The sequence below is a fragment of the Aythya fuligula genome, chromosome 9 (assembly GCF_009819795.1).
Source record: "Aythya fuligula isolate bAytFul2 chromosome 9, bAytFul2.pri, whole genome shotgun sequence".
NCBI lineage: Eukaryota > Metazoa > Chordata > Aves > Anseriformes > Anatidae > Aythya > Aythya fuligula.
The window spans coordinates 24954773-24967667 of NC_045567.1; the positions used below are offsets into that span (position 1 = coordinate 24954773).

The 12895-nt window shown below is 46.1% G+C and overlaps 1 protein-coding gene across 1 annotated transcript in view; it reads left to right on the plus strand.

Annotated features, from left to right (window-relative positions):
- Positions 1-12895, plus strand: part of VEPH1 (ventricular zone expressed PH domain containing 1) — a 79123-nt gene that overhangs the window by 45549 nt on the left and 20679 nt on the right. The window contains exons 9-11 of the mRNA XM_032193777.1: positions 174-383; positions 1395-1789; positions 12616-12755. Of these exons, the coding sequence (XP_032049668.1) occupies positions 174-383; positions 1395-1789; positions 12616-12755 (745 nt within the window). The remainder of the gene's footprint in view (positions 1-173; positions 384-1394; positions 1790-12615; positions 12756-12895) is intronic.

Here is a 12895-nt window from a genome sequence, read left to right on the forward strand (position 1 = left end):
GATGTTGATCTAGAAGATGTTTCTGAAAATGATTAATCAACCTCTATGAAAATCTCTGCTGAAACATAATTATTTTAGCAGACACATAACAGGGGTCAAGGGCAGAAATGCAGTGTCAGCATCCCTAGGAGCAAAGTGTGCCAGAGCTAAATCTCTGCTTTCTGCTTTCTTAGGACAGAAAATGATATTGAAATAGAATCGCCTGTACCACTGGATGATTTAAAATCTGTTATGAATGGAAATGAAGAAGAGGAAAAGCTTCAAGTTAAGATACAGGCTTTTGAAGAAAAAATAAACATCAACAACAGTACTCCTGGCTCGATAAGAAGATACAGTTTAGGCCAGGTTTCTAAAGAAGAAAGGAAGGATATGAGATTTAACAGGTATGGTTCTGTAAAACGCGTGAGTGGTTTTTGTGAATATCAGTTTTGTAAGAAATCTTTGTTCAAACATTGAGAAACTGGTCCGCTTGCATGATGGCTATGGGCATCGTGAGTCTAATTTTAACCAAGTCTAATATCTGTGAATTGAAAGGCTAGGAAAATCTTTCAAAGTTACTTTTTTGATCAGTTCTGTGACTGATCAAATCCTGTGCCGGTGGGTCTGCCCACGCTCCATGCTGGGATGAGTGTGACTCTCCCAGGACCTGGGTGAGACGAGGCCCCCCATTCACCAGCACCCACAAAGTTCCTTGGCCGTGTGTGCTCCACAGGTACACAGCCGAGGCTGCTGCTTCCTGCTCCAATATTTCTGGCAGAGACCCTGCTGTAAACCTGACAGCAAAGGTAACCACAGCCCTGGTGAGACTGGGACACTGCCTCATCCCCTGCTGCTCTGACTAGGGCATGGTCACTTGTGTGCCCTCAGTGTCCCTGCAAGCACACCTCACCTCTGCGTGTGTGCTTTCAGGCACTTCTCTTTTAGCCTTCTTGCTCTTAAGGAGACTTCAGTTTCATGTTTAGCATATAGATACAGGGCAGTGAAGAACTGGAGGCTGAATCTTGGTTCAGGTTCAGGTTTGGTGCAGTTAAATCTCTGCTGGATGGCATTTTTATGATGTGATCAATAAAGCGTGTGCTGCAGTGCTGGGGTTTTAAGTTCCTTGCAGATAGGTTGACTGGCTCCTTCCATGGCACGCAGATGTTGTGATACATGGATATTATTTAGTTTCATTTGCTTATTAAAACTGGCTTGCATTTTGCTTTTGAAATGCATATTTATCAGAAGGTATTTGCCTCTGGCTAAGTTAGCCTTGCACTCTGCTCTCCAAACTAGCTGCATAGAGGTAACTCGGAAGAGCACATGTTCAAATGATTTCTGTCTCGTTGCTCAGCGTGTTGTGTTCCACCTTACCTCTGTTCCAAAACACTTTTCCTTCTTTACTTGCCTTCCAGGTCTAAAAGTCTTGCTTTGCATGCAGTCCGCATGAAGTCGGTAAACTTAGACAGTGGACAAGAGGAGGAGAACGGGGACATACCTGCTGGCATCTCCTTCACCGAGATCTACATTAGCCAGGAAAACGAGAAGCTACCTTTTGGTGTTGATACCGAAGAAATGCAACTGGGAAATTCTTTGGTTTCACACCAAAGTATTGACTGCACAGAATCAGAAAATTTGCCAGAACTCGCTGGAGAAAAGGCCCATGAAGAAAGCGCAGAGGTGCTGAAGAGTCCTGCAGAGTACCAAGACAAGCTCTACTTGCACTTGAAGGAGAACTTGGGTAAAGTGAAAGCATACGTCATGGAGATGGGGAAGAAAATTCCTATCCCTGACCAGTGTGTTATTGAAGGTAAGAGGCCTGAGCCCCTCAGGCTACAGCTTTAACACGACACTAAATGTCATCACACAATTCAGGCAAATGGGCAGCGAAGATCTACATGTCTAGCACAAAGCTTATGGGTGGGAGGAAGCTAAGTTTTATAAAATAACACCATTCACAAATCGTAGTGTTTGGAAATCTTCCAAGACTTTTGTTTTCCTTCAGGGATATAGGGCAGCTCTGACCTCTCCCAAACTCCTAGGAAAGTTAAAACCTGAGCCCTCCTGCGGGGCACAGAACGGGACTTGTAGCACATGCAGGTACTTAAACACCCCTCTTGGCCTGCTGGGTTGGTCTAGAGCAGACCTGGATCTCCCTCATTAATGTGACATTATTAAATCATGTGAGTTACAAGTTACACCAGTGATGAAGCAGGTCAGGAACCTCACAGCAGCATGTTCTATCCCTGAAAAGAAGCTACTTGAAAGCAATAAAATGAGATCCTGGTGCTCCAGGTTGGGTTGGATACTACCTCACCACCTCCCTGGGCTTCTTTAATGTTTTCTGCTTTCATCAAGGGCAGGCAGGTATCTGTTCTTAAGTGCAAGAAGGCTGTTTTGTCTGCTTTTTTGTGAGGCTGCAGGATGAGGGAGGTGTGCAACATGCTGCAAAATAGATCCTCTATGCTCTTTGAAAGAAAGTTATTTAGGTTTGGTTGTAAGTCTCTTGCCTATACTGAGCAGTGCTCAGTTACCTTAACACAGCTCTGTGTGCAGCTAACCGCTTGTCATTGATCGTGGGCACTTCACAGTCCAGCCCTTCATGGGTCATGTTGCTGGTAAAGAGGAACTGATCTATAAATTAATTTGAAATCACTTAAAATGTCATCTAATACTGTGCAACTTCCATCATATATCTTACCAACTGTTTGTTTACCTTTTCAATAGTTAATATGTGAAAATCAGGCTCCACCCATAAAAGGGATATAACTACATGTAATTTATTCTGTGGGAATTTCTAAATGATGACAAGTGTTAGGTCTACTATTTGAAATGGTTATTTGTTAGAATTACCGATAAAACTTTTGTTTCATAAAAATACGATAGAAAGGTAAGAGTGAACAATGCGGCCTGAATTGCTGAATGCTGCGACCTTGCATCAATCACGTGCAATACTCTGAATATTTTTAAATGTATTGCTCCATTTCCTTTCTGAACTACCTATTGTGGTATGTTCTAAGCATGTGACTATTTCAAAATTCATTCAAACTATTGTAATTTCCTGGAAGTCCACAGCTAGCATTCTTAGGGAAATTCTTTGAGTAGGGACACATGTGCAGAACAGGAGATTTATGTGACTCACTCTAAATACGCTCAAAGAACTGCAGTCTGGCTCCTTACACAGGGGACAGTTTTGTTAATACTTCAGATATTACATAAAGAACTCCATCAAAAACCTGGCAGTTACTGGACTTCTACGATTCCCACACACTATAAAGGCTCATTCAAATGTATCTGTTTTTACTTTTCAAATCAAATGTTTAGCAAATACTAAGAAAATGTTGGAAAATATTAGCAGATTTCTAAATATTTTATGTTGGTTATGCAGGAATTTTTGAACTGGAAATTTAGTCCATAAAGGAGTTAAAATATAAAAAGATAGGCACCTCACAGCAATGTCTCACTGTGAAAGAGAACTGGGAGAAAATACTGGCAAACTGTGTTGCAACAAGGTAGTGCTGCAGATTGCTAACAATGGAGAGTGCAAATTTCCCCAAATTCCACCGCTTTGTCAGAGTCATGCCTTTCCTGGGCTATCAAGTGGCAGCTCACATTCAGGTCAAAAGTGTCAACGTCAGTCACAAGAACTTCTCATTGGTGATGGGCCAAATTCTGTTCGGTGCACTCGAGCAAAATTCAGAACCATGCTTGTACTGCTGGTGCTGGAGGTGTTTAACCTTCGGCCAGACTGCCTGTGAGCATGGTAAATTCCTCACTGCTTAAAACTGAGCCTGGGTGCTGTCCCCAGAAGTAGTCTGGGAGCCACAGGGGTTAGGATAGAAGCAGCCTACGTGCTGGCCAGGCTTGGTGGACGCAGCGTGGTCAGGCCTGGGGGCAGCAGTGCTGAGCGTGAGCTCCCATACACGAGGAGGTCACAAAGGTTCCCCAGATACGGCGTGATTGCCCTGCAGAACAACAGAGGACATTCAGCTCGGTTCTCAGCAGCAGGCAGAAAAGCAAATGGACCAGGGAAAAATTAAGAACAACAGTTACCGCATGATGACATCGTTATGTCGTTGTCTGCATTAATTGGGGCTTGAAGGACAAAGCAGACCTGTTGAGGGGAGTATGAACTCAACTGGAGACCTCGAAATAAAGAAAAATTAACTGGACTGGGACTGTGGGTACTGCCCAAGCACTGAACACAGCGCAGGGAAGCGGGTCAGGGAAGCATGGTTTGTGAGGAAAATTGGAAAAAAGTACACTTAACTGGAAAAGGAGAAGGCTGAAGTAGGACATGATAATGGTTCTCAGCTATGTGTAAAACTCAAAGGTACAGCCCATGCTGAACAAGGCAATGAGCTTTAATATCAACAAGAAAAATGTAGCTCAAACAGTAGGAAAAGCTCTCTAGAAGCACTACAATCTTGTGCTGCCAGAGGAGGTTGTGGAGGACTTCTGAAAGCACGTTAAGGAAACCTGGAGAGGCTGGCTTCTGGGTTTGACACAGCTGAAGAATGGCTGGTGGCTCCTCAACCATTCCTGGTTCTTACACACACACCCGTTGGTTTAATAAAAGATGTTACTGCTTCTCATCCCTGCCTTGCACTACCAGCCAGCCTGCAGCTACAACTCCAGCGTCACAGGCACTGGAGACTTAGCGTGGGTCGGGAGGCAGATCTGCTGGCCGCTCCAGTTCCCCTGCGTGGCTTTGATTACATCTCTGCTCCGTTCTGCAAATTTCCTTTTTTTGTTGATTCATGCATTTGGTATGTATTTCATAGCCGTGGCAAAATATTTTTCCTTTACAGGATGTATTTTTTCAGTCCCTTTGTTGATTTATAAGCTCATTCAATTTAAACTATAGTCAAAATTTATGTAATATTGACTGGAGTGATGGATTTTACAACTCTGAAGGGGATACTGGTTAAAAACCGTAAGAGGGGATCCATGGTCAGTCTGTGACAGTTAATTTGAAGATGCCTCCCATGCACATTGATGTGTCCTCAGCTCTGTTATCCCAGTTAGTATTTACAGTTTGGGGCTAGATGTGTGTCAGGCAGAGGAGAGGCGTGAACTGGATGCTGCTGCTACAGCACAAGCAGAACATCTTAGGCTAAAGAAATGGTCAAGTTGAGAAGGTTTTGAAGAATGGACAAGACCCAACAACCTACTGCATCCCTGTGTACGTGCATAAGTGAATCTTTTGGAACTTACACTGTGTGAGAGGGGATTTAAAATGGTGCAGAAAGAAGGCATCTGAAACCACAAAAATCCTTTTATTTTAGGTTGTTTCAGTTTGGGGCTGATGGTTTGGTTCGGTTCCCATTTAGTTTCAACCACCTTGCACGGATTCTCATCTCTGCTGTGCTTTAAGCAACTTGAGACATTCTTTTATATCATGTTCATCACTTAAATCCTCTTAATCCTGTGGACCTTTTCCTCAAAAAAAAAAAAAAAAGCCACTGTATTTGTTGAATGCTTTAGCTTCCATGGAGCTAAGCAGTTTTCATCAGCCCATATTTTTCCAGATGGTTTGTGATCTTCTGTCTTATCGGTACCTCCGGGATCTTGCTGATGGCAGCAGCCCAGAGCTGTGCCTCTCTAATTTCCTGAATGCTCCCCAGATTTGCTACTGCTTTTCAGCACACGCTGGGCAGGATTTCCATCACCTCGGTGCCACTGGAATTTCGGTGACCGAGAACAAGAAACCGTGCTCTGTGTTGGTCACTAACGGTGGTGTGACCTGCCAGAGCTGACCTCAGCAGTGCCACACCATCCAGCCAAGGCCTGAGTCAATGTCTTACCTGGCTTAGTCCAACTTCTGCACGCAGCATGGAGCTGATGGCTCTGTGTGCTCTAGCCTTGCTGTGCCTCATCCTGATCCCTGCATGCTGGATAAGCCTGAAGGTATTCTCCTTTCCCAGACATGAAGGGATAGCGGATCAAATGCCTGGCTGCGTGGCCTGCCCCGGGCTGGGAGTGGCTGGTGTCAAACAGTTCCCAGACAACAGCCTGTGAAACTGCTCATTTTGGCTATAATTGGAGGGAAATCCTTGTTTTTCCTCTAGTTCTTCAGACAATTCAGGTAAAATCATCACTGTGAATGCCCACAGCTCATTGCCAAGCAAGCCACCAGAAAGAAAACACGACGTGTGCACAGAGGGCAGGGGGGATTTGTGCCTCCCTCCCTCAGAAGGACCGAGGCCAGGGACATTGGATGCATCACCCAATTCTCGGGCACTGAAGCCACATTAAAAATTCAACGAATGATGTTATAGCTGCTATATAGAAGCGAGCCGCTCCTGGCTCCTTGTTGCCCTGCAGGAGGAAATATAAACAGCAAATATTTTGCGGGCTTAACGACAGAACTCTGATAAAGGAGGAGACGGCCGGGGAAACAGGTTGCAGTACGCTGGCCCGAAATCTGGTTGTTGTTATGTTTTATGCCATACCGAGAGCTAATTGGTACCACATGAGGGAGTTGATGGAAAAGCTCGTTGGTCCCCCGCAGTGCTCGCCTCTGCACCGGGCCGATCGATTCCAGCATTCCTTCGGCCCGGCCTGATTGGGACCAGATGCACCTCCGCTCCCTCAGCGGCACCGCCTCGCCAGAGATCGGCTCCGTTTCTGCTGGGCCAAAGAAATATTAGTTGGTGTTTTATCCCGTGGAACTGGTATTAACCTTGAAATCCGTCCCAAATGTCAGGCGAGGCGGTGAAAATGGAGGCATGAACTCGGCCTGGCCCTTGTGCTCGTGGCGATGCGGGCCGTGGGCTGTGTAGAGAGCCCCCGTGGTGCGGGGAGCGTAATGGGGGTGTGGAGGTGCTCGTAGCAGCCTGCCCTCGTGTCTGCAATGACAGCAGCTGCTGTGCTCGTCTGCAAGCCTCTGCTGGCACAGGCCCACCTCCAGATGCGATTTACCTGGTGGTAGCAGAGGGATTCCCGACGCGGATTTGTTAGTGCTCTCCAAAGGCAAACCGGAGGGCTTGGACTTGGGACAGGTGAGGGGGACCGGGACAGACTCCATGCTTCCCTGAGGAGCACTCTCACCAGGAGAACAACCCTGCCCTGCCCTACCCACTGCACCTGGGCTCCAATTTTGGCAGGAGAGAAGAGCCCTGCATGGCTGGTACCCATGCCATGGGGTGAGCAGCAGCCCCCCGCCAGGCTGTGGGTGCCAAGTGGAGATGGCCGAGGGATGTGGGGATGGGGACATTTTCCCAGGACCTGGCTGTCCTGCACGGGCATCGTGGGCTCTTTGTGCTTCAGTCAGCGATTCAGGCAGAAAGAGAAGCACGCTCTTGCTGCTGAAGATGGGATGACGTGAGAGAGGTAGGCCTTCCCACATGGCACAGGCTTTTCATTACCCTAACGGGGAAGAGAAGGAAGTCTGAAAATGTTAGGAAGTTAAGCAAATCTGTAAGTTCTCATACTTGGCTTTTACCACTCAGATTTGATCTCTGCATACTGACTGCACTGTGGTGGGCTCCCCGAGCCTGTTGACATCGTACCTCTGCGTTGCAGTTTGGGTGACTTACTGGGGGAAGCACCCATTGAGCTGAGTTATGGCATGCATGTAAAGCTAGTAGTGCTCCAAAAAATACTTTCCTGAAGCTGACTGCTTTAAAAATTACTCTTTTCTCCTACAAACATATGTATTGTTTGCATCTTTATCTGTAATCTAAACTGAAGAGAAAAGGAAACTGAGGAAGCTGAAAAAGGTCTGACACTTAAGAAGTTGTATAAATTTCTTATTCTCTAGTTTCATGTTTATGGGTGGGTTTGAGTCTATTTGGGAAGTTTATGAGCATACTTTTACTCCTATTAACAGACTTTATTTAATAGTAAAGGATTACCACTGTAAATCAAATAATGCGTGAATTGTTCCCAGAACCAGTGACTCTGTACCTACTTGACCACGTTACATCCCTCCTGGCTACCCCGCGTGGTAAGCTGGAGTAAACAACACAAAACAACTCTGACAAATTCTTGTGCTTATATTCTTTTTCCCCAGGCACAAGCACTAAGTAGTGAACTTTAAAATTGCAACATATATTCTCTTGTTTCTTGTAGAAAAAAAAAAAAACAATAAGTTGGTTCTTATTCTCTTGCTAGGAGTTTTGGACTTGCCAGCAGACGTGGTGGTGAGAAGTGCTTCCTGACCAGCAGTCGTGTTTCCAGGGGAGCCTGATCACCCTTTGGTGTCTTTTGACACATTGACAAGTCCAAGAGGTTTTCCTGGCCCAAGTAAAATGACTACATTTGTTGTCCAGCTCCAAGGGCTAGCACTCCTAAGCTAGTCCTAAGACAGGTCTGTCTGCTGGGTTTTCTTCTTTTTCTGCAGTTAAAGCTCTTATGAGCCTGTGCAGTAGTCACAGCTCTGATGGCTGAAATGGTGTTTTGACGAATCCTAATTTAGGTCAGATGGGACAGGTCACTAAATGAAGCGTTTTTCTCAGTTGTGTGTGTTTTCCTGTTACGTGAATTCAGCGCTTTTTTCTTCTCTGATTCAGGCCTGCAAATGATTTATTTTTGCTCATTTTAAGCAAAAATCTGTTTGCTCCCCTTTCCTAGCTAGCCTTGTGAACCTGGTCCCTGTTCAGCCATCACATTCCCCTTTGTCAGCCGCTCTGCACTGCCAAATGCAAATGCAATGAGTTGTTTTCCCTAGAAATGGCTGCCTTAAAGTTTCACAGGTGCAAATAGGTCTTGCTATGCATTATTATCTCTGCTCTAATTCCTCTGGGATCAGCTGGGATTACACAAGGTTGAGATTTGGTTCATAGTGTTTCATAGATCATTGCAATGAGGGACTGGAAAAAGTACGAAACATACTTTACCTAAAGCTCAGCCAATTTATGGAGATGTGCTTTAGGAAAGCCCAAAAATGTGTCTTCTTAAACTACATGTACTAAGCACGTAAGTACATGTAATTTGTTAATTCTACACAGGTTTTGGAAGTACCTTTTCCATTCTCGGAGCGTGTCTTCTAACTTACCCAGAAGGTACAGCAAAAATGCCCTATTGCAATGTGTGCTTTGAGCTTTAATTCATGGTTCCTTGAATAAGATGCTATAAAAGTGTAATGTTATACTGGTAGTGTCAAGAAACAGTTAATGTTACTACTCTGTGCTGCAGTGGGATATAGTGCTGAGACTCTGAACTGAAATCCCTACACGAGAGGGAAAATACTTGTAAAGAGTTGTTCTGTCACTTCCAGAAACAGTGCCTTGGTTTAGCTTCTTAAAAACGTAGCATACAAAAGTGCCTAACAGCTGGGTGGTAGGATAATACTATATAATACAAACATTTTGGGGGGCGTTTTGAACTAGACAGGCTCCGATAGCCTTTTGAATAATATTTACAGTATCTGCAATGTTTTTACGTGGGATGGAGATGAAGAGAATTCTATTGACATGGTTGCATTTCAATGGATGCTTTCAAATTTTGAAGGACCATGACTCGCCCTGTGTGATTTAGGATTATTTTTTTTTAGTTAGAGCTCTGTGTCTGAGGGTGTTGGTGGGGGATGTGATCCAGCGGGCTGCTGGTTATCCTGCACTGCTCTTCTGCCCTGTCTGCAGATCCAGGGCATCAGTCTCATGTGTCGGTCTCTGATGATGCTGTTAATTAAAATCACCGTATATTTTTTTTCCATTTTAAACGTTTTGTGAAATGGCACAGCATAACTAGTTGTCTGAAACAGTGGCAGCTTCATGTGCCTGGACGATAAGAAATTCACGTAGCCTTGCCTAATTAAAGGCCTCCCACAACCAGAAGAATAAATGGCCGTGGTAGTGACATTGTGGTTGGCAGTTGAGCCAAGTACAGTGAAACTCTGCTAGATAGGTATCAGGGTCATCTTAGTTTCCCTCAGAAATAGGTTTATTATTTTAATATCACTCCCCACTAACAGTGGGATAGCTGAGATTAGCTGTTGTGTGTTGAAACTAGCAGTTCCGTGCCATCGGTTTAGAGCTGCGTGTAGTAAACTTTGGCTTGTTACCAGATATTGCCACATTCAGCATATCAAATGTAGTAGAAACAGCTATGAGTAATTGCTCATCTCGTACCAAAGGTTTGAAGACTGTCTGAGTTGAGTAGGAGGCTTTTTTTTCGCTTGGTATTGACAGATGAACATTACTTTTTTTCCAGGAATTAGCTTTCTGCTCAGCCAGCACAGGCTCCAGTGCTGGAGCTGACGTTTATTTTGGCATGCGTTATCAGCCTCAGCATTTTTTCCATGTCATCCAGTGTCTTGCTAAGCGTTTTCTTGGATTTTGGTGTCCCTCCATATATCCCATGCAGTTTTTGTTCATGCAGGAATCTCCTTCGCGGTCCTATCGAGCACAGTCCCACCTAGCACCGAGTGCCCTTTCTCAGCTGCTCCCCAGGGCTCCGCCACCTGCAGCAGTGACTTCTGTGGCAGACAGCACGGCCGGGGCTTCATCAGCTTCGTGTGGACGTGACGTGGGGGACAGGAGCTCCAGCTCCGGGCTCTGCTGCCTTGCACAGTCGTTTAAGGCACTCCAGCACTAGCCTGCAGCCTTCACGTGCCTCCCAGGTTTCTTGTCAGTTCCTACGTTTGTAATGAAAAAAGAAGTGCCGAGCTCGTTGGAGAGGAAGGCACTGACTGCCAGCTCCTTGTAGCAGTGGCAGAACGTGCTTTATGGTCACTTTTCACTAAGAGCAGTTTCCCATAATGAAGCATTAAACTTTTCACACACATGGACCAAAGCCAAACCTCTACGTCTGGGGGAGTATATTGAAATTAAGGTTCTTTGTTAGCATCTGCGATGCATAAGCCAGGGATCTTTAGTTTGGACCATGCTGGTGGAGGAGCATTCTGTCAACAGGCTCCTTGGAGGCAGCGCTCAGTTCTGTGCTGTAATACATCCCAGGACTTAGGGTCGCTCTAATTAACCCCTTCAGTTTCCCAAACTCCTCTTGTATATTGAATGTGAGCACTGTCAGGTTAGTGGCTTGGGTAATTAGATTAGACTCAGGCCTTCCCCACAGCTGCTTGGCCAAGAGTAGTGGATTTTCTGCCCTTTATTTTCCCTGCTAAGGTGGGAGTGTTGCTCGCAGGCATGGTACATTTGTGATCTGCAGCTAAGGTAATTTTCTTTTCCAGGATTATCAGCTCAGTTTAGCAACATTAACATCTTTGTTAGCTTAACTTTAAGCCCCAACTTGTAATTGGCAGCATTACAGCTGATGAAGCTTGGGTTACCTGGACACCACCGGGTTGCCCATCAGTCCGTAACCACAGGAAGGTGCACGAGCCAACGTGGGGCCAGAACAGGTGACACTGTGTGGAAAGGAAAGCTGCAGGAGCTAGAGGGTCAGAGGGACGAGCTGGTAATGCTGCCAATTACAACTTGTAAGCCCTACCCCGAGGAAGGAGCGCTGTTCTCACCCCTTTCCCTGCAGCCTGTACACTCAGTTTTAGTTCTTGCCTTCACTTCCCAACATGATGCGTTGCCTCTGCCCGTGTTTCCCTCCCTGCAGCGTGTGTAGTGCCTCTGCTGTTCTTTGTTGACTCTGATCTTCCTCTGCCTTTACATCCCACACCGTTTCTCCTTGTGGCAGTGGAGCCTCAGCGAGCTCTGCAGTCCCCACTTGCTGCAGGTGACTTCCTTTCCTCGACAAATTCAAGCAGCCTTGTCAGAGGGTAGCAGAGCGGCTTCCACGTGCCAGCTTCTGAAGTTTCTCCCAGCCCCTGACAGCCACCTGCTCCCTCTGCAGCGTACTGGGCAGGTTCAGGCAGCCCCAGGCTTTAATTTGCCACATTTCCAGTGACAACTCACTCTATCACAGCTCACCAGCTGCGCAGGGCAGCTTGTCTGCTGTCTGTCTGTCTGTTGTGCCTGTATGTAGGAAGCAAGCCTGGCAGCAGCCGCTGGGACCGGTTGTTCTCCCCCCGTCAAGCCCAGCTCTCCAGCTGGGTGATGTGGGTGCAGCACCGAGGTCTTCACTTCAGGATCTCCACCTTCTCTTTCTTCTGTTGTTGTTCAAAGGGACTATAAAATGATATCATTATTTTAAGCCAGTAAAGCAGCCTGAGGAGGCTATGCCTGACATGCTGTTATCATTACGAGGCGTCATCCCAAGACGGAAAGTGAAGGCTCGAGGTCAATATTTTTCCACAGCAGGATCACGTATCTCCGGGGCTTTGTTTCCAGTTAAAACCAGCATGGGAAGTTCAAGTCAGGTAACGTTACGTAGCTATAGCTTTTGTGCTGAGCAGCTGGTCCCAAAAGGCACTGTTGGACCCCACGTAAGCACTGCAGGATTTCGGTCAGTAATGTTTATGCACAGATCAGGTGTGCCCAGCAGACCTGCACCACACATGCTTGGGAACAAGCGAGGTTTGCAGAGCCCATAGCTGTTTCCTAACATGTAGGATTTAAAGCACCTGAGACAAAATTTTTCTAGTACTGTCCCATGGCTTGTCCTTAATTTGAGGGCACAGACACAGCAATGCCCTTCTGGATGCCGTGGTTGCCTGATGAGTAGAAATGCAACAAGCAGGAGGTGCAGCAGCACTGGAAGTGCATCCCCGCTCATCACAGGCACCTGGCTTCTGCCTTCTGTGCAGCTGATTTTACTCTTCTCTGTATTTATTTCTAGATACCGTGAGAAGCTGCGTAGCAAAGTTGTTCTTCAGCTGTCCCCTGAAGGGCCACTACTGCCTGTACAGTAAATCCAGCTTCACCCTCGTCAGCCGGCAGCCCCCGCTCTGGATCCACATCATGTTTCTCTTCCAGCAGGTGCGTGCGGTGCAGATGAGTGGCACCTCTGTATTTCTCGTGTTGTACCTGGAAAAAATGTTGTAGTGGTTAATCTGTCGAAATGTGCTTCTAATCCACGGTGCTGTTAATGTGAGTTTTTGTGAGCCTTGTGATTTCTC